This window comes from Chaetodon auriga, chromosome 5 (assembly GCF_051107435.1).
Source record: "Chaetodon auriga isolate fChaAug3 chromosome 5, fChaAug3.hap1, whole genome shotgun sequence".
Classification (NCBI taxonomy): Eukaryota; Metazoa; Chordata; class Actinopteri; order Chaetodontiformes; family Chaetodontidae; genus Chaetodon; species Chaetodon auriga.
Genome location: NC_135078.1, coordinates 13,605,483 through 13,627,157, shown reverse-complemented (window position 1 = coordinate 13,627,157; position 21,675 = coordinate 13,605,483). Strand labels below are relative to the sequence as shown.

The following is a 21,675-nucleotide window of genomic DNA, read 5'->3' as shown; positions in this document are numbered from 1 at the left end:
CCAAAATCTTGTGGAAAGTATTCGCTGAAGAGTGGAGGCTTAGCATGTTACTGTAATGCCCATGGTTTTGAAATTAGACGTTTGACAGGATAATGTTCAGGCACACGCATACTCTTGACCATGCAGTTTATGTATTTATTAATAACTCCACACTTACTCCAGTTAGTCAACATAAAGGGTCGGTCGTACTAACAGTGCTGTAGGAAACACCACAGTGACTTTTTACTGGAGTTTTAGCATGTTTTAATTGCAGACACCAGAGTGAGAAGTAAAAATGAGAGTAACTCAAACTCCCCTCATTGACCTTAATTCAAATTGCGATGGGTTCAGAGAATGCTTGGTGTCCTTAATGGTTCTGCCTCTGATTATTCCCTCCAGGTGTTTCATGGAGATATGAGTGAGACCAGCAGCCCAACAATCAGTGGGCCTTTTTTGGGTGGACTTTCACTGAGGTGACAGCAGGTGAATGGTGACAGCAATGCCTGGAAAAGCACAATGAAAAAGACACCACATGACTCAGCATACCTCCTCCTGAAAGCCTCATTCTTTTCTTTCTCTGCCCCTTACACCACCCACCTACTCAGCTGTTGCTTCAGAACTGCATGAAATGTAACCATGATGAAAATAGGAAAGAAAGAAAGAAAGAAAGAAAGAAAGAAAGAAAGAAAAGAAAAGTAAGTGGTTTTTTTTTTAAACCTAAGCATCCAGAATTCTCTCCTATGGGTTTGTTTTTAGTCATGTGAAGAGAATTTAGAAATCAAAATTATGTCACTAAACTGAAACGTGCTATCATCACTGTGAAAATTACATATGGCTGGCGAATAAACGAAAGATTTATCAATATCATTATCAATGTCATAATCGATCTTATAATCATAATCTTATTAATTAGATCTTTTTAACTTGTATATATTTCTTCTATATTTTTATTTTATATTGTATTTTAGATTTCATGTTTATTGCTGCCTGCACCAGGGATTTGAGGGAAACGATATTTCAATTCTGTGCATGTCCTGTACATAGTAGCATTGACAATAAAGTTGACTTGACTTGATCTGCAGAACATTAATATTATTATTAAGATGAATCAATCATGTTCTGCATTACAGTTCATATTGAAAGTGTTTATTGTGCTCTATCTGCTCCCTTGTGTAACCGTGCCGTAATCTGTGCAACTAGTGGTTAATTGCAGTTTCGGTGGGCGGGTGGTGGTTTAGTTGCTGGTTTGTGGATTGACAATGCAAGGGGTTGATGCTGCGTTCAGGGGCTCCTCGTAGCCTCCAATTCCCAGACTCAAAATTGTATAATAAGATAACAGGCATAAATATAATGAATGAACTCTGTGTGCAAACGTACGTGAGAGCCAGAAAATGTCCTCTGAAGTGGGTTAACAAGCCATGATTATTCACGTTGTTTCTGACCACCTCAAGTTGCTTTCAAGTGGTAGATTATATGGATTTAAATTCAACACAAATGAGATAAAATCATAACCCAAAATTGCATAATTCCGCGTAGTTTTGTGTTGTTTTACATTTACTTGATCAAATTTATCAAAAGAGACAAAAAGATCATCTTCACCCTGTCTAATCTGTATTACCAGCTGTTAGATATTCAGGTGTTTTACAAAAGAAATTGTAATGACAAACTCGTGAAAGTATTTTGAGGGATGTACTTTTAGACAGATGATATAAATAGAAATGTACCTGTATAGAGTCAGGTTATCCGTGGTGGCTAATGTTAGCTTTAAAAGCAGTTCTGATGGTGGTCAAGTACTTTTTTTACTGTGGATATTTGGACGTTTGCACAGTTGCAATTTCGTCTGTTTTGTAATTGTAACATTTCCGACAGCACTAGAAGGCAGCATTAGTGTGGGAGAGGCTGGTTTGTTGACTGACTTCGGGCTTCGGCTGCGTTGTAGCCGCTACTGACAAACTAGCTAGCTCCCCTGTCAGAGTTAAAGCTATTCATTTCACAAGCTGTCAATAATGTAACTCTCCACGTACAGCTGCTGCCCCAGGTTTTGGCGCAAGGAGATGATTGCCTGTAGATGAATTCCGTGTTATTGGATCAATTTGTAACAGCGTACGACCTCGTTTTAGCGAGCATTAGCATAAGTTACAAGATTGACACGATAGACGGCCGAAGTTCCTCGGGAGTGAGATGGGTAACGCTAGGCTGACCAGAGGTAGCTTATGTAGCAGGTTAGCGAGCTGAGTGCGACATGGAAATAAGAATATCTCCAGGTGGATTTCAACCATAAAAGAAAGTGATATTTATTGGGGCAGCTGTTTTGTGCTGATCTTTAAGAACTGAACCAGCTTTGTCGCCGGGCGTAGTTGTCAAACTCTCTCTCACCCTGGCCGCATCGGTGGCCTAGGAAGCTAGCAGCAAGCTAGCTAGCTGCACGTCTGGCTTCTACACCAAAGTAAGTGTTCACACTCAGTAATAATTCGCTGACAGTTTTATCCGGTTTATTTTTTCAACGTGCACAAACGTTAACTTCTCACCTTAAGTTGTTAAAATACATTTTCTTACGCTGTTTGTGTGGCAGCTATCTCCAACTCAAATGGAGGTGGGTCTGTGTGGCGGCTAGCGTTAAGTTAATCTATTGAAGCTATAGCTAACGGTAGCACGAAAGATCACGGCCTTGGATGAGTTTGTTGTGCAGCTAGGTTTCTGTTATTTGACTGGAAATGTCCAGCTTAGCTGTCGTTTTTTGAATTTCCCACTCGACATAAAACTTTCAGGTGAGTGATGAGCCTGTTAACAGCGTCCAGACACTAACGTTATAGCATTTTCCCTTGAGTTTTGACAGTCGAGAATTTGCCTCGTTACAGTTGTCCACAGACCAGAGACAAAGCTGAGAATATAGGCTATGTCAAGATTTTAAATACGTTTGATCATCTATTTTATGCGCCTGAAATTGGCCAGTATTGGATTATAAGAGCTTCATAGGAAACTTAAAGTGTAAAGTCCTGTCTGAAGTGATATGAGGGATATTGCCAGACATTCTTTCTGTGTTTTGCAGAAATTAAGGGAATAAACCAAATCGAGAGATCCCTTATCACACTCTATGTGGGAAATGTTATTACAGCAAACTGCATGCTGCATTTTCTCAATGTTCACATAAGTGCTGATTTCATCAGTCCAATAAAAGGACGAGTTCATTTCACACTTTTGACTTCCAACTGACTGACTTACAATTAACTTACAACCATTTCAGTGATCAGTTGACAGTTTCAAGTCACTTGACATTCAATAATGCTGAGCTTTTACTGGTTTCAGTTCCCCAAATGTGAGGATGTGCTGCTCCTCTCAGTTGATTTTGTTGTGAATTTAATCCTTCTTTTCGGACTTAAGGGGAATCGGAGCAATTGTGACGTCACTACTTGTGATATTTTATAGACTGCACCATCAGTGAGTTGATCAAGTGAATAATTGATAAGAAAAATAATCATATTCACTCTTGCCATTTCTTTTTTTTTTGCATTTACTTTAGATATTTTATACCATTGAATCAGTCAATTTTATTAACACAGTTAAACAGAAATTAGTAATTTATGTAAATATTAAAAGAAATCTACAAATTGATCTAAGATTGGTATGAATGTCAAACACAATACACACAGTATTTACCACCCCCTGAAGTCATTATTCAGAGGAGGCACCTCTGGCAGCGATCATAGCCACTGCTTTGCACATCTGCCACTCTGCCATAAAGGTGCGACTGGTGAAGTAGTTGGACAACAGTTTTTGGATGCACAGCGGCTGCCATCTCAGCCATAGAAACCTGTACGCCTGACTTGCGTAGACCTGTTGGTGGCTTCCTTCTTGCACAAATACTGTTTTTGAGAATGACCTGCTTAATGCAGATTTTGAAGGACAGTTTGGGGTTGTGGAACATTAAGAAGTGAACATCTTGACCTCAGCTGATCCTTAAAAACAGTAAATGTGTTGTTCTAGTCATCAGGCTGTTTGTTAGTGTTTCTTCTGTGGTATTTAACCAGTTTTAAATAACAAACTGTTGAGCTGTGCTCCTTAAATTCCAGGCGACGTGTGTGTCCTCTCTGAGCCTGATGCCATATTTTTATTTTTATGTGAGTGAGCTTAAGTGTACATTTTGTGCTTTGTGACTTGTATATTGATGTTATGTTTGTTTTGATATAAAACATGAAAAAGGGGAACACGTCTGCAGCACGATTAATGAATTTGTTTGAGTTCTTGGGGTCTCTTCCGTATGATATATCTGTTATCTGCTGAACAGAACTAATTTCAATAATTTCAACGCTGTTACATTTTTAATACTGGAAAGAAATATTGGGAAGTTTGGGTTATCGTTACAAAGCAGTCTGATGTTGAGTTGTTTTCAGTTTAAGTGAGGATGCTTGGCGGACTGGCTACATGTAGAAACAAGGACACCAGCAGTGCCTGTTTGTTCACGGTTATAATCTTAGAAGAAATGCAGCACCTATAATTCAGCTCTTGGTTTGATGCGAGAATGTCTGGGGTGAAGGGGTATGCTGTTTGAATGAGAGTAAAATGTTAATTTTACCCTGTAAGAATTACATATAGATTCTTGTCCATTTAAATCGAAGTAATTCATGAGAAAATGGCACATTTGAAACCTGATAAACCCTAAACCAGCATTAAAAAATGTCGTGCAACAGGGCTAAGAATCTCAATAGTCCTTTTACAGTGGAAATCTGACTGTGTTTGATAACTCTCACTGAGAGTAGCCCTATTTTTTTTTTTTTTTTTTAATTAGATTTACTGATTTTATAACCTCTTTCCAGACAGTGGTTCCTCTGCACTGCAGCTTTATGTAATGCTTGAATCTCAATAACAGTTTATCCAACAGTTGAAACCATGTACCCTAGCTAATGATGACATTCAATTCTCCATGCTTCACTGAAGAAAAACAAAAAGAAAGAAAATGATTCTGTCTGCTGACACTTTGCCTTTAACCGATTGAAGGTTGCATGCTGTTGACGGCCTCCCTGCCAGCCATGGACACTCTGACTGATACATGCCCCACAGTGCACCAAAATGGGACCGTGCATCATGAATCTCCAGACACAAGGCCGGCCGCGGCTGTTCTGAGACTTCATTTCTACCACAGCAGCCTAGGAGCGGCCGACTGCGGCTTCCTCAGCTACCCACCTGGGGACTATGTGGCTGAAGAGCTGTGCATAGATGCAGCCAAAGCGTGCAGTGAGTACACCGGCTCTACAAAGCTGCATAATACGCCCCCATTCATGTGTTTTGCTGGAGGGGCATAAGTCCTGAGATAAGGTTATCAAGAGGCCACAGTGAAACCTATCGGCAGAAAGAGCATTGGCTTGTTCAATCATCTCAGTGTTTTGTTTACAGTTTGCCTAACTTTCTTCACTGTGTTTGAGGATAAGCAAAATGTGGTAGCTTTGCTTTGCTGAGTGTTGGTGGTGGTGTTGTTGCAATTTAACAGTCAAAATTACGATGCCACTAACACAACCTTGATTCTAAAAAAGCTGGCATGCTGTAAAAAACATAGATAAAAACAGAATGCAGCAGTTTTATGGAGCGTCCCTGAGTCCATGCGGTAATCTCCTTTATCCAGTCATGTGTTCACAAAGTGGTGAACCTCTCTCCATCCTTGCTTGTGAACAACTGAGCCTTTCCAGGATGCCCCTTTCACACCCAATCATGACACTATCACCTGTTTACCTGTGGAATGTTCCAAACAGGTGTTTTTGGACCATTCCACCACTTTCCCAGTCTTTAGCTGCTCCTGTCCCAATTTGTTGCTTGCATCAAATTCAGAATAATCACATCTCTCTAGACTAGCCTGCATGTTGTTGGAATCGCATGTTGTGTGTTTGATGGTAAACCAAACACAACTGACATTTTAGCCAGTCTTTATTGACCTTTTGTTCACCTGCGTTGGCACTACCAGTTTTTACAGCTGTACAGTAATTTGTTTGTTCAAGTGATTTATGCACATGAACAAGGAAAATTGTTTTGGATCAAGCTAGTAACACACAGTATGGCTAACCTGTTCTGTTTTAAAGAATATGTTACATAATTAAACAGAGGGACACTTCACAGAGGACAGCGTGGTTTCTGTTTCTTTGTCTGCTTTAGGTATATCACCCCTGTACTGCAGCCTTTTTGGTCTCTTTCGAGAGCGAGACCGCTTGTGGTTTTCACCCAACCACATCTTCCAGCTTGACGAACTGGCTTCAGAAGATGTGTTTTTCAGAATAAGGTAGCATCCACTTTTTTTTGGCTTCTTACTTCATCTCTTGAGTATCTTTTCCAAATTAAAATTGAAATGTCATTGTGACTCTCTGCATTTTCGTTATTGCTTTTTAACACAGGTACTACTTCCCTGGCTGGTACAGTGGTGGGGCATCCCGGGCATATCGATATGGAGTCACCAAGGGCTCAGAAAGTCCTGTTCTTGATGACTTCGTGATGTCATACCTTTTCTTTCAGGTGGGTACTTCATCTTACAGCCATTTATAACACAAGTAGCTCATATCCTTGTGCAGTGATGTCATTTTGTTAGGTTGCTTGTCAGAAGTTTTTTTTTTTCAATAGACTGAGTTGTAACAAACTGAAACTGATGCTTTTTTGATTTTCTTTTTTAACCTCATATCTATGGATGTTTTTTTGAGAAGGATTTCTTTAGTGTGACCTGTAAACGCGTTCACTGAGTACAGTTATAACCCCCCTGTGAGAGGGAGCTCAGTCTTTGGAGGCAGTTTTGCTACTTGTATGCAAAGATCCACACCTCAATGAGCACAAACCCTGAACAAGAACATAAAAGTCATCCCCATTCACAGTCTTTCGTGTGCACTCCGAGGCTTTTTCTATGCTGCAGGTTTGACAGATCACAGCATGCTCAGAGCGGAGCTGTTGTCCAAAAATGTGAAGCCACGTTTCAAATGCGCGGTCTGGTTCAGTTCAGATAAGTCAGACAGTTAAGTCTGCCGCACAAATGTAAATTTCTTTGATTTGTAAGGTTACAGTCAGGATGCCAGTAAGGCTGAATTACTCACAGTGCAAAGCGGGAAGCTCTGACAAACACTCAAGACTTTGGTGGTTCGCAGGGTTAGTGTGTTGATTGATTCATTGAATTTGACCATACACAGATTTTTAAGAGGAACACACACCATGGTTGCACAATATACAGATGATAAATTATTGTAAAAAACATCTGTTTCCCAGTACTTCCTCAAATCTTTTGAAACGGAAATATAGTGCAGTTTTTCCAAAATGCAAGAAAATGATTTCATAAAGTAGCTGAACACTGTAGTCATTTGTGTTTGTGGGAGCTATTTTCAACTGTGAGTTCCGTCAAGTGACTATTAATGGTGGAATTCACTAAAAATATAATCTTGATAGTAGTTAAGAAAGATGTGACCCAGTGCAACAGTGGGGGCCATTTATAGGTTTTTATTTGTATCAGCCCATTGTACATTTTTGCCACAGGGCTACTCAAGGAGTTAATCTGGCCTCGGATGGCACGCATTGGCTCACAGGACTACTACTTTATTAATGCCTTAGTGGTCACTAAGTCTTGCAAGAGAAAAGGTTCCCTAGTGAGTCCCCTCGGGTTTTGTGTTAATGTGAATGGAGTATATTTTTCATTCCGTTGTACTTGTGTTTTTGGTGAAAGGAAAACAGAGTTGTAATCACAGTAGTGTAGTACAGGAAGAAAAAAGTCCAATAGAGACCTCATCAGATGTATGGCTAGGGCCCTGCATGTCCTCAGCCAAGAAATGATTTTAGTAAACCATATAAACACTGCAATAGAAAGTAGGTGTGTTTTATAGGTGAATTCAGGTAACACGAGCCAGTAATATGACTGGAGCTGAACTCGGAGTGAACTGAAGGATTACGTGGAATTATGCCTGTGGAAATCTGTGCTGCTGGCTTGGGAAAAGCCTATAAGGGAGAAGGGAAGCACCGCTGTGTGGGTCATTTGAGGATGCCCAACACTGCATATTTGCAGCCATTAAGCCATTACACATGCTTGCATTCACTCCGGACAGATGTTATGTTGTTCTTTGTGAAGGACATGTTGAATTCTTCATGGTCTAATCTCACGCTGAGCCCCCATGTTTTGCGATAAAGTAAGGCTATTATGACTTGCAAAAGAAAGCGTCTCTGCATTCACCAGTTGGAGATGCCGGTGTTCCTACAGCAACAGGAAGTTAGTTGTTGTAGTCCAGCCTGTTGATGCAGGAGCAACAGTGTCTGTGACAGACAGCTCATGGAGGCACTTAAGGTACTTTAGAAGCCTTAGTGCCCCAATTAGATTGATTGCCACGATTAGCATTAAATATCTTACTCGTTCTCAAGTCAGAACTCAGTCAAATCTGTCTCACACAAAAACATGATGCGCATATTTTTATGTTGAGTGTGACTTGTGACTGAGGACATCATACAAGTCATAGAAACACACTTATAAATCCAGAACTTGCCTAGGTAATCTAGCGATCGTAGTCTGTGGGTTATGTGGATGTATAGCTATTGCTGATTTGGCGTACATGTAATTCTACCAGTTTGCCAAAATATGACCAAATATAGCCAATGTAGGTTGTCTCAGCTGTCCGAGTTGTCTGTCTGATGGGGGTCCACAGTGTCAGACTTCATGTCTTAGAGCATATTTCTCTGTTTCTCAGTTGAAGACCAAGTCACATAACAATAAAAGCTAATCTTTTCAGAAGTGTTTTTTAAGGATATTGATAGATAATGAACTATGGCAGTCTTTCAGGTTGTGTTCACATGTACACACAATACAGAGTTTGATACACTTCGCATGAGAGCACAAGGTTGTACACTTCCTCTAAGCAAGTGCATGGCTGACTGTGTTGCTTTCATCTCTGTGTGCAGTGGAGGTATGACTTTGTCAACGGCTTGGTGAAGATCCCCAACTCCCATGAGACTCAGGAGGAGTGCCTCGGTATGGCTGTACTCGACATGACAAGAACAGCCAAGGAGAGACAGCTGTCGCCTCTGGACATCTACCACACTATAAGGTACTAGTTGAGAACAGAGGCTGCTTTTGGTCTGAACATCTGCTAAGCACTAATTGATGTACTGGTGTAATTGGTGCCAATGCAAAGCCTGATTTTTAGCATGGATGCACAAAAAAAGCTTTTTTTGAACTCTAGTTTGAGGAATATTAACACTTTTCGTTTGGTTGACTAACAAAAACATCTGTACAATCAGAGTCTTCTATGTCCTCTTGTATATCTGATCTCCATGCTTCTAGTCTGTCAATGGTGGACACCTTATCATGCATCTTTAAAACAGTATAGGCCAGAGGAAGCTGTTTCCATCATTTATTGGGTATAGAAGTGTGAGATTTTTTAAGTGTGACTGCAGTGATTTGGCTATTACATGCTTATATTTTGAAGATAACAAACAGTTTTTTGGCTGATCAAATGTGAAAAGGTTGCCGTTAACATAGAGGTCCTCTATTTTCTGCACACCCTTGTCTGCCCAGATTTTAAAACCACCATCTGCTCTTCCTGCACTAAAATATGCATGACCCCGTAGAGGGCGACAGCAAAAAACAGGAAGAGCATCTTTAACATACTGATGTGCCTCATACCAGATGTCAATAGATGTTTTTGAGGAAAGCATTCTTTTCAGATTTTTGGGTTCAGTGGAATATAGATCCAACTTCAATGGGAGGTTTTGCTTTGATTCATTCAATCTGCACTATCGCCTTATTATGAGCCTTAATATGATAAGACTGCTTTAAAATGATTTAAATGGCATTTCAATGAAAATGTGAATCACTTTCTCCACTAAGAGTAGTTGCTTGGTATTGCTTTGAAAATGCATGAGGGATACAGAATTTTACATGCTGCTAATAAAAAAAAAAATCCCCTTTCCCTTTTGCTTCCTTCTAGCTACAAGTCCTTTTTGCCAAAGGACATGAGAGCTCAGATCCAAGACTGCAACTTTCTGACACGCAAGCGAATCCGCTTTCGTTTCAAACGCTTCATCCAGCAGTTCAGTCAGTGTCGGACTACAGCGCGTGACCTCAAGCTCAAGTACCTCATCAGCATGGAGTCCCTGGAGAAGGCCTTCTACACAGAGACCTTCCAGGTCAGGGAACCATCCAGCGGACAGCTCATCATCCTGGTGGCAGCCGACAGCGGCATCCAGTGGTGTCGAGAGAAGTTGAAAGACTCTGAGCAGGTTGGTATCATGAGCTCTGTCACTGAGGTTTGTTCCTTTGATGGCATCACAGATAACATTGTTACAAAAGATCTCTCTTATGCTGTTTGTCCAGGAGCTGCAGACCTTGTGTGACTTCCCCGATGTCACTGACATCAGCATCAAACAGGCCAGTAAGGAGGGTGCTGCAGAGAGTCGGGTGGTCACCATCAACAAACAAGACGGCAAGAATCTGGTAATTTCACTTCATGGACGTCTTTCTTTTCTCTGTTGTAAGCTGGCAAAGAAACAACTTTTTTTAACCACAGTATGCAGTCAGCTTCAGTAACGCTGGTTCACTATCACTTGAGAGGACTGTAAAGGCAGAAAACCTTTGCAGCCATAGAAACATTTGTTTTATAACCTGCCGTCTGTGTAACAAGACAAATATAATGCACAGTTCAGTGATGGTTGGCGAATGGTGGAAGTTGACATATCATGTGTAACAGTGGTTTTGGTACGTTTCAGGAGCTGGAGTTCCCCAGCCTGTCTGAAGCCCTCTCCTTTGTGTCCCTCATTGATGGCTACTATCGGCTGACTACAGACGCACATCACTACCTTTGTAAAGAAGTGGCTCCTCCGAGGCTGGTGGAAGCCATCGCTTCCCATTGCCATGGCCCCACCTCGTAAGTGAAGAATAACAAACCTTCACTCATTTTATTTACCAGTGGCATTAGTAATGTTTAAAGTTTGAATTGGAGCTGAATGAGCAGCGAAGAAAAAATTTTGATTATTTTATGTGCTTCCTGAACTGCACCGATGTGGTACATGACTTCTGTATTTCAAAATTGAATGTATAAGCTTTGCTCAGGTGGTTGGTATTTACTCTATGTCCTATCCAAGCTGGTAATACTGCATTTCTCTGCCAAGATACAGGTAAATAATTTACTGCGACTGTGCTGTGTGTGTTTTTTATTTTGGGACTTTTTTTGTTGTTGTTGCAGAATGGAATTTGCCATCAACCGGCTCCACAAATGTGGAAATAAGCGAGGATTGTACATTTTGAGATGTAGCCCTAAAGACTTCAACAAGTATTTTCTCACTTTCCCTGTTGATGTAAGTAACACTCAAACTTGTAGTTTGTAGCATCACATCATAGTTTTGCAGTCCTGCCTGATCCGATGCGATTGTCCTTCTGAACATGGCTGAAGAATGTTTCAGTACCAAGCTGCTTCTCGTGTATTTGTGTATTTTTTAAGAGCCTCTGGTTTTGTTCTCCAACCCAAGCCTTTTCATTGTATAGTTAAACCGCCTGGACTAGTGTCACACTCAGAATCAGACTTGCTGTTGTTGTATTACTGTCGATTCCGTGACTGAAGCACCAATCGTATGCATTTCCATCGTCTGCTTTCCTCTTTGTGTCCGCTAGGTGTATGACGCTGTCGAATACAAGCACTGCCAGATAACCAGGTCTGCCAGTGGGGAGTTTAACCTCAGTGGAACCAAAAGAAACTTCAGCAGCTTGCAGGAACTACTCAGCTGCTACCAAAAGGAAACTGTGCGCTCTGACAGCGTCATTTTCCAGTTCAGCAAGTGCTGTCCACCTAAATCCAAAGGTAAAACGAACAGACTCTGGATTTATTCAGTTTGAGAGATTAGTAAACTTTGGCACACACCGTGTGTGTGTGTGCTACTGTCTAATGTGTAATAGAAAAAAATCAAACCTTTACATGCTGCTAAATTAATGACAGTAGAATTAAAGTCTGCTAGATGTTTTAAAGCGCATGTGGCAGTGAACAGTATTAGAGGGAGCGAAGAGATTTTATGCTGTTACCTGTGAAAGGAAAAAGTCCAAGGACCTCCAGCTGTAGGCAGCTTGTTTTCAGATGCTGCTGAATACAGAGACAACATTTTGGACTCCTGCTAAGAATCTTTGTCCCCAAATAAAGAATCAGCTGGCATGCAAAGGTTAGCACTGATCTAGTGCACCTCAATAGGATGTTTACTGTTTTCTTTCAGTGAAGTCCGTGTTCTGGCCCGTCATTAATAGAGAGGGAGAACACTGGTTTTCTCATTTGGGAGCTGAACGAGCAACCAGGTTGACTCAACGTTGCCTCAGTCTTTGTGGTTTTGAAATTGAAGCAGAACTGCTCAATGCTAGGAATTTTTGATAACGTGGTGGTTTCCACAGAAATTGATGATGAGCGACTGCAGAGTGTCGACATCACATTATCATTACTCAAGTTTCTGTGTCAGCTGGACTCTTTAAAGACCAGTGTGTGATCTATTGGCAGAAAATGGCAGAAATGGAATATAATATTCATAATTGTGTTTACAATACTTCATTTTCTCTCCACCAACAGAAAAGTCCTGCCTCCTGGTGTGCAGGAGCAACAAGGGATCTGAAGTGCCTCTGTCTCCGTCACTGCATCGGCACAACATCAGTCAAATGGTGTTTCACAAGATCAGGAAAGAAGATCTGGAGTTTGTAAGCTTAGTGTGCATGTTCAGGACTGTCATATGTCTGTATTTCCAAAAATTCTTTACGTAAATAGATTCCACATTATTGTGTTGTAGCACTAAACTGCTACACCGATATCCCATTTCGTGCATTTTGCCAACAAGTCATTCTCAGAATAAGTTAAGATAATCACCTCTAAACAGTTAGAAATACATGTTTATGGTTTTAGAATTAGAACTACAATCATGTTTCCTTTCAGATGGAGAGCTTAGGTCAAGGGACATTTACAAAGATCTTCAAAGGGGTCCGCAAGGAGCTGGGAGACTATGGACTCGTGCACCAAACTGATGTCGTTATGAAAGTCCTGGACCAGGCCCACAGGAATTACTCTGAGGTCTGTGGCTTTAAAACTGTGCAAAACGTTTGGTTTGCAGGGACAGTTGGTTTTACAGAAGGTTCAAGCTGCATTGTCTTCATTGAGCTATGCAGGCTGGAGTAGCTGCAGCAGATGTACTCAGAATGCATTTAGGATACGAAATAACCACCTGCTGGTTTATTTCAGGCTGTGGCTGATTCCTGTTTTACTTAGGCAGGTTTCTTGCCCTCGTATAGGTGTTCTTCTTGATTTAGTTGGAGGCCTACACTGGTGTAACTTTTTCTCTATCATGGGCACATAGATAATTTGGTTTTCTATCTTCTCTGTCTTCTCTCATCCTACAGTCTTTCTTCGAGGCTGCCAGTATGATGAGCCAGTTGTCCCATAAGCACCTGATCCTTAACTATGGCGTGTGTGTCTGTGGAGAAGAAAGTAAGTCGGCCTTGGAGACACGCTCTCAACTTGTCATGCTGTTAGCTAACTGTGTGTCCTCATTTGTTCGTGCTGTGAGGGGGGAAAAAAGGGTAAGCTAACTTGCATACTGTACCTGTTTATTTGACAGACATTATGAGCTTATGGTCTTCTGGTCTAATGATGTCAAGAGTCTACCATGATTTGCTATAATCTTGGCCAGACTCCATTAGCCTAAAGCTCAGAGCAGTGATTAAACCATGGACTTGGTGGGCTATTCTTAGGAGGATTACAATACGCTGCTGCAAAAACTCTTCCAGCAGCCCCACTCCCTCTTCACCTCACAAGGCTTCTGCTGCTACTGTAGGCATCTGTTTATGCTGCCAGGAGCATGTCTGCTCTGCTGTCTGTCTTTTTTTATCAGTATTGACATTGATCAATTGGAAATGACTGACACTGGCAAAGCACTTTGTATTTCTGGATCCTTGTTCATCTTGGGTAGTTTAAGAGAACATTTTACAGCTGAAGAGAAGTCCACGGGGGATTCAGAGGTGCCGCTCTTTGTGCCTCAGTGGACAAATTTAAATATAATCAATTGAGCATACGATGGCATTGTTCTCTCTTTACTCTCTGTCTTCACTGAAAAAATCAAACACACATAAAACAAGTATGAAACAGTGCTGCCAAAAGTCCCTGAAACAAAATCGCCAACTTTATCCGTGATATACAACATAAATTAAGAAATACTAAAACCACAGAGTGATGCTGATATCAGTGGAAAATTATGTAAAAATGAGTTTCTCAAGTGTCTTTAGAGAAACTCTTAATTCCTGCTCTCCTTGCTTCAGTTAACACCACTGCACAGTGGCTCATCAACATAATAACGTTACATAGGATGACATAAAACTTGTACATCTAAGAACTGTGTTGTAGTCTCAAAATCCTTAAATGATTTTTAACCTCAGCTGAACAAAAATGTTTTCTTTCAGATATCATGGTGCAGGAGTATGTGAAGTTTGGTTCGCTGGACACCTACTTGAAGAAAAACAAGAACTCGATAAACATCCTGTGGAAGCTGGAGGTGGCGAGGCAGCTGGCCTGGGCCATGAACTTCCTGGTAGGAATCTGAATAGTGCACTACATACTGGTTCCATCAACGTTACTGATGTCATGGTCTGCCATGACCTGGATTTTACAATGCTGTCATTACTGTGATGCATTAACATATTAAAAATGTGCTCAAGTGTGTCTGCAGTAACATACAGGTAAAGGGCTACACATTTCATTTAGTACACAAATCGTCTTAAAGAGACCCCTGAGAGGCAGCTGTAAGAAGTGTGGTTTGCTAATTGTTCTGTCTGCGCTGGTGAAACACTGATTCGTCGCTCCCTTTCTGAACCTGCAGGAAGAAAAGCAACTTGTCCACGGGAACGTCTGTGCTAAAAACGTTCTTCTGATCAGAGAGGATGACCGGAGGGCTGGGAACCCCCCCTTCATCAAGCTGAGTGACCCTGGCATCAGCATCACTGTCCTGCCCAAAGAAAGTGAGTTTATGTCTGTCCTCAGATAAACTGTAATACACTCTTCAGTCAGCAGGGGGCAGCTATTCAACAAGGTTGTGATAGTGATGAGACAGTGCCTTGGATTACTCCGTTTTGGGTGGTGATCAGTTATCAAAAACGCTTGAGAAATGAGTGGTAAGTCACTGCTATTAAGATAAAGAAAAGGAGTTTTTTTAGAGGAGAATGGATTTAGTTTTTATGCTGCAAACCGATGAAGTTTACAGAGGAATGCATTCAATTAGTGCAGAAAATCAAACTGAATCAACTGAAATTTTGCCTGAAAATTTCAGAGCCTTAATGGAAAATGAAGAATTTACTGAGGGTGGTGGGTTAAATGTTTCTGTTTGTGATCAGTCCTGATTGAGAGGATCCCTTGGGTGCCCCCGGAGTGTATCGAGGACACTGCCAACCTGAGCCTGGCTGCAGACAAGTGGAGCTTTGGCACCACCCTCTGGGAGATCTGCAGTGGTGGGGAGAAACCTTTAGCAACACTGGACAACTCTAAGGTAGGGCTGGGTGGTACGATCTATAATATTTACTGTATCAGGGTGTTTATTAATACTTGGTGGTAATGACACTGTGTGGACCACAGTGTATGATTTATTTATTTATTGTTTATTTTTTTTAATTTCAATAAAGTGTTTTAAATGCACTTCAGTATGCAGTAGGCTGGGAATTTCTGAGTATCTCTTGATTCTGTTAAGTTACAAATAATGGTCAGTGCACCTTCATGTACAACAGTCAGAATTGGAGAGAGACCATGCCAGTAATTATGCATAACTTCAAACCATTGGCATAATCTAAACCAGCATGTTGAATAGAAATTGGCCTTTTGCCTCAATGGAAAATCCAAAAAGACAGTTCATACCCCCCAGCAGCGTGATTTATGTATTGAAATACTTTGTATAATAAGCTGAATCTGCACTACACTGACCCTTCATTTTGTCTCACAGAAAACCCTCTTCTACGAGGACCACCACCAGCTTCCCGCACCAAAGTGGACCGAACTGGCTAATCTGATCACCAGCTGCATGGACTATGAGCCCACATTCAGGCCCACGTTTCGTGCCGTTATCCGTGACCTCCACAGCCTCTTCACACCAGGTTGGTTCAAACCCCTCATCAGCTGGCCAACCAGACTGCTCCTAACAGGGAATCTAGGTCACACCAGTGTGGAATCTCAAATGTCTTCAGACACACACACCCAGACCACACACGCGTTCATCTCGGTGTCTTCAGGAACCTGTCATTGAAAACGGGCTCTCAGCTTCGCCTTCATGGGGTCATCATTCAGCTGCTGTTTTGAAATGAGGTCAGGAATGAAGTAGGGCTAGTATTTTGGGAATTCTTCAGCTTCCTTTTATTGCTTGAAGTTAGATGAGTAAAACAATACCTGTGTGATTAGTGCGGAGATTGGTCAAAGACATGATTAGTGGAGCTTTGGGACCAGAAGAACCAGTGCTGGAGAGACTTCAGGGTCCAGTTCAGCTTGTCTAAGTGACTCATTCTCTCAGTAGGTCTGGAGTTACTTTATTTTTGATATCTAGTCCACACGTGCACAGGTGTTTTTCAAAACATGGCCTTTTCATTGTGTTTTGGCCTTTCATCCACACACAAACACAGTTGAACATTTCAGTGTGCACCATGGTCTCCTTTGTTTACATCAGTCAGTTTGGTGCAATGGGAGGCGTGACCAAAGAAGTGCAGGTGCTAATATTGCTGACAGGACTTTTTACATGTTTACACATAAATGCACAGTTGCTCTTCCACTATATTGAAGAGCAGAGGCATCACAATGCGTTACTGAGGTCGCTGCTACATAATCAGACACCCAGGACACAGACCCAGCCGACAGCATTGCTGCTTGTTGACGAGACCTGGTTGGACGTCCATTTGCTGGTGGCTTGTTGGTTTGACACGGCTGTCCTTAATCTCTTGAATGTGTGTTTTTGTCTTTGTGTCCCCAGACTACGAGTTGATCGTGGACAGTGACATCCTGCCAAACAGGACCGTGGGCTCTGGCTGGTCGACTGGGGGTTTTGAGAGTCAGGAGCCGGCTCAGTTTGAAGAGCGACACCTCATATTCTTACAGCAGCTCGGCAAGGTATGAAGGAGTGTGGAAACTGCTTTTAAGAGCAAATGAAGCCACGCTAATAAACTAACACCCCTTTTCCGTAATAACTTTGTGTTTGGCATATGTTATCCTGATATTTCAGGCTTTTGGAACCTGATTCTTGAAGAATTGATAATAAGGATGTCTCTCTGAAGTTTCTTGAAATTACCTGTCTTGAACTTAACTCTTTTTCAATATTATGTTTAACATGCATTTCCTAAGAAAGGGACTGAGTTCTTATCCCAGGCAGAGTTTGTGCTATGTGTCCTGTGCTTGCTAAGTTTTTGAGGTAGATTTGGTCTCAGTTAAATTAGGTTTATCATATCCTTCATTGAAGAGGTATCGTGGCTTATGTGTCATGAGTGGATTATCATAAAGTAAAGCATCAGATGCTAGCATTTGCTAGCAAATGGGGTAAAATAAGAAGTCAGACTATGAGTAAAAAATAAAAAAATAACACCTCACTCAAGTTGGTGTTTTCTTTCAGGGAAACTTTGGTAGTGTGGAGATGTGTCGCTATGACCCACTTCAGGACAACACAGGAGAGGTCGTGGCCGTGAAGAAACTCCAGCACAGCACTGCCGAGCACATACGAGACTTTGAGAGAGAGATTGAGATCTTGAAATCCCTGCAGCACGAGAATATCGTCAAGTACAAAGGCGTCTGTTACAGCGCAGGTACGGCTGACCTGCAGGTCATACCTTTATTCTCCAAACATTAGAACTGGAACTGTTGGTGGATGTTGGAAGACAACATATTTACAGGCACCTCATTGCATACACCCTCTACTCTTCGCTCTGCACATTCTACAGTAGACCTACAGAAGCCTACCAAACTCTGTGTGCATTTACCATTATAATTATACCACTGTAAAAACAGCCTCACTGAACAGTAAATACAATTCTTTGGTCTTTGATGGACATCCACAAAATATAGCATCATTGTATCCTCCCCATCTTAATTATACACAAGCTGTATCAAACAATGAGAAATTCACTATTACTTTGTGTCAGTGTCTTTCAGTACTTTTTTGTTTGTTTTGTTTGTTTTTGGCTTCTCTCAGGACGGCGAAATCTGCGTCTCATCATGGAATATCTGCCGTTTGGAAGTCTGAGAGATTACCTCATGAAGAACAAGGAGAGGATCGACCACAAGAAGCTTGTGCATTACACTTCTCAGATCTGCAAGGTACTTCCTCTTGTCCAGTTTTGTCACATGCTGACCGCTGGGGAGCTACAGATGCAGTAAAGGTTTCTGTCTGTGCGTGTTCACAGGGTATGGAGTACCTGTCAAGTAAACGGTATATCCACAGAGACCTGGCAACACGAAATATCCTTGTGGAGAGTGAGCTGAGGGTGAAGATCGGAGATTTCGGCCTCACCAAAGTTCTACCTCAGGACAAAGAGTACTACATGGTGAAAGAGCCAGGAGAGAGTCCCATATTCTGGTCAGACTTCTGTTTTCTTTTTAGTGCTTTTGTTCTTTTCACTATCTTCATCATGCTGGACAGCGTTTGCACTACTGTGTGATTTTATTTAAGAAATTTTGCACATGTGTTTGTTCCATAAATGAATATATCAATCCCATTTATCCCCAGTCAAAACTGTCCTCCCTGTCCTACTGTTGAAGTGTATTTGTAAGCTTAACTGCCCCCTTAAGTGAAGCAGAACAGACAACAACAGACAGTCAAGTGTCCTGTTTTGTAGGTATGCACCTGAGTCTTTGACGGAGAGCAAGTTCTCTGTGGCATCGGATGTGTGGAGCTTCGGAGTGGTGCTTTATGAGCTCTTCACCCACAGTGACAAAAACAGCAGCCCTCCTGCAGTAAGTGATGACAGTATGCACGCTCTGACTTTTTCACCGCCTGTTCAGCTTTATTTCTGCAAACAGTAAGAAAATGACATGAGATTACCGTTTGCTCTTACTACTCTGTCTTCATAAGGTCCCATCTTAATTCAAGAAAGCAGTGTAACTGGTTTGCTACGCTGGCTAAGATGCAGGATATAAACTGGTTTGAATCCATCCTGGGATTCTCTGTTCCCACATTTCCTGTCTGCCTCTCAACTTATTAAAAAAGAATATATAGTGTAACACATATATAGTGTAACACACAGGAATTTTGTCTGGAAGGCTGTGCATTATTTTTAAAGACATGATACAGCATGCAGTAAACCTGCACAGTGAAAAAGTGGCTTGACCTGAAGGAACCGCCCTGCCAAACTGCCAGTGACGTACAGACAGTTTAGATACTTGACATCAGAGTGCAATGGTTCCTGGTCTGTAAATAGAGCAAACAAGCCTGACACTTTAATACAGACTGCAGTTGGTTAATTGCCTGACTGCTCCAGGGGAGGAGGTTTTTTCCTCCCTCCTCTACCTGAATTATCATACCTCAAGGTGTGTTCTTAAATAGTTTCAAATGAAGCCACCGCTTCTTTGCTGAATACCTGGTTATGTGTATGAACAACTGCTTTCAGTGTCTTCTCAGCACAACTCACCCTAGTTGTATTTTCCTGTCACCCTAAATACAGACAGTCCGTCATGCTACACCTGGCAAAGTAGAGCCACTGTCCCACTTCCTGAGATCATACTGTAGTTGTTGACAATAACATTTCTCTGCTCAGGTTGTCACATATTTGGCTTGTACTCAGTCACAACAGATTTATGGTTGAAGTTGGCAGAACCTCAAGTACCCCACATTTACATTTACATGCACATCATTCTTTCCTTCTGTGCACTGCTGCTGCTGCTGCACAGCAGTTTCCCTTAGAGTAAATAAAGTTCTCTCTTATCTTCGTCTTATTTTTCTGTTTGGGTTTGCAGCCATTTTCCTATCTGTAAGGATGTGTCTTCTTCTTGTTTTCTGTAAATCAAATAGATTTTTAAAGTCACCTTTCTCCTCAGGTTTTTATGTCCATGATGGGGAACGACAAGCAGGGACAGTTGATCGTCTATCACCTCATCGAGCTCCTCAAATCAGGCAGCAGGCTGCCTCAGCCTCTGGGGTGTCCCACAGAGGTACAGTCGTGTTTTCTTTGTGATTGGCTTCACTTCTCACATGCATGTTGGATTCAGTCAGGTTGAACTTTTTCGCCTGGAAAACATGCATTTTTTTTTTTTTTTTTTTTTTACATACACACATCACCTGTCACTAAAGCATCCCAGGTGCCAATTAGTTAAGGCCTCACACAAGTGCAATATCCGCAGCTTGATTCCATGCCAGGGTGCATGTCAGTTCTTCTCTCTTCCCACGCTCCCTGTCTCACTGACTGTCAGAATAAAAGACAAAGAACCAAAAAAATAAGAGTTACTGACTTGTAATGATTTTGTTGTTTGCTCATCGCAGGAATACACCCACAGATAATTCTCTTTCTTCCTGCTTTTTCTCTCAGATACATGAGATCATGGAAGAGTGCTGGGACAATGACCCCTGCTTGCGTCCCTCTTTCAAGGAGCTCGCTCTGCGGATCGACCTGTTCAGGGACAGTAAGGAGTTTTAGACAGAAAATCACCCTAAGTGCCGTGCTCCTCTTCAGCTGAGTCGCTCTTAACATTGTTGCCCTGTTTGTGGCCGAAGGACAGAGGGAGATACGAGGTCCTTCTCCTGCCGAGCGACAGCATGTGGCAAAGCAGATTGTAACTGGAAGAGCGGTGGTTCGAAGCTAGGACCAGCTCAAAAACTACTGCCAAGGTGCCTTTAAACAAGGCTCTCAAACCATTTTTTTATAGTGGAGCAGCTTAGTGGCCAGCAGCAGGATGGAAATGGAGGCTTGGATTCAAGGAACTGTCGATGGTGACGTTGTTGTGTGAACGTGTTTGGTCAAACATCCTGGATAAAAGGAAGATTTCAAGAATGTGTGCAGACTGTGAGTAGACTATCGCCAGGCCTAAAGCTAGAGATGCTTGTGTCAAACAAGTTCTTCGTGAGTGTGTGTGTGAGAGAATGCACATGGTTGTGTGTGTGTGTGTGTGCGCGCGTGCGTGCATGTTTGTGTGTGTGAGAGTGTGTTGTGTCCATACAAACAGCTAGCAGGGCTAGCTCTTACCGTCCCCTTCTCCCCTCACCAGAAATAAAATGGACTTGGTGTTTTCTATGTATGTGTGTATATACCTACAGTATACTTGTGTACATATGTCCAGAAAAATTTTCTAATTTTATAAAATGAAAATATAGTAAATACTATATTTGAACTGCCAGCAAGATGTCAGTGTAAATGAAGTACATACAAAGGTGATTTAAAAAATCTGTTGTTTTATGTTTTCATTGTGAGAAATGGTGTGAAAATTAAAGAACAGTCACATCTGTTAAGCAAATTCTCTGTCGCTTTAAAGCTCCTCATTGTTTCCGCAGTGTAAATGAGTGTGCTATTGAAACAACACGTGACACCAAAAACCAGTCAAGAGGCTCAAAATCTAAACACTATTACAAATAGAAATTGAAGAGGAAATGACATGAATCACAACTGAATACACAGAATTTATCAGAAATCTCCATACACATTCAAAATTTGATCATAAAGATGACACATATTAAACTAGATGACTCCACATTTAAGACACATACTGTTGCACATACCCCTCCCCACTTAACTGT

At 41.5% G+C, this 21,675-nt stretch overlaps 1 protein-coding gene across 1 annotated transcript; it reads left to right on the top strand.

Annotated features, from left to right (window-relative positions):
- Positions 1 to 1,865: 1,865 nt before the first annotated feature.
- jak2b (Janus kinase 2b) lies at positions 1,866 to 21,392 on the top strand. Its single transcript, XM_076730885.1, has 24 exons — positions 1,866 to 2,425; positions 4,975 to 5,211; positions 6,121 to 6,244; positions 6,357 to 6,474; positions 8,881 to 9,026; positions 9,909 to 10,200; positions 10,295 to 10,414; positions 10,687 to 10,844; positions 11,163 to 11,274; positions 11,588 to 11,774; positions 12,522 to 12,646; positions 12,879 to 13,013; positions 13,340 to 13,427; positions 14,396 to 14,523; positions 14,812 to 14,950; positions 15,323 to 15,474; positions 15,922 to 16,072; positions 16,936 to 17,072; positions 17,569 to 17,758; positions 18,145 to 18,269; positions 18,356 to 18,528; positions 18,788 to 18,905; positions 19,986 to 20,099; positions 20,474 to 21,392. The coding sequence occupies exons 2-24, from the start codon at positions 4,980 to 4,982 to the stop codon at positions 20,579 to 20,581; spliced, it is 3,372 nt and encodes a 1,123-aa protein (XP_076587000.1). The 5' UTR covers positions 1,866 to 2,425; positions 4,975 to 4,979; the 3' UTR covers positions 20,582 to 21,392.
- The last annotated feature ends 283 nt before the right edge of the window (positions 21,393 to 21,675 follow it).

Bases quoted from the DNA above. Each gene is read 5' to 3' on its own strand.
- jak2b (XM_076730885.1), top strand. From the start codon at position 4,980: ATGCTGTTGACGGCCTCCCTGCCAGCCATGGACACTCTGACTGATACA. The intron at 10,845-11,162 runs GTAAGTGAAGAA...TTGTTGTTGCAG, and splicing joins CATTGCCATGGCCCCACCTC to AATGGAATTTGCCATCAACC. The intron at 15,475-15,921 runs GTAGGGCTGGGT...TTTGTCTCACAG, and splicing joins CAACACTGGACAACTCTAAG to AAAACCCTCTTCTACGAGGA.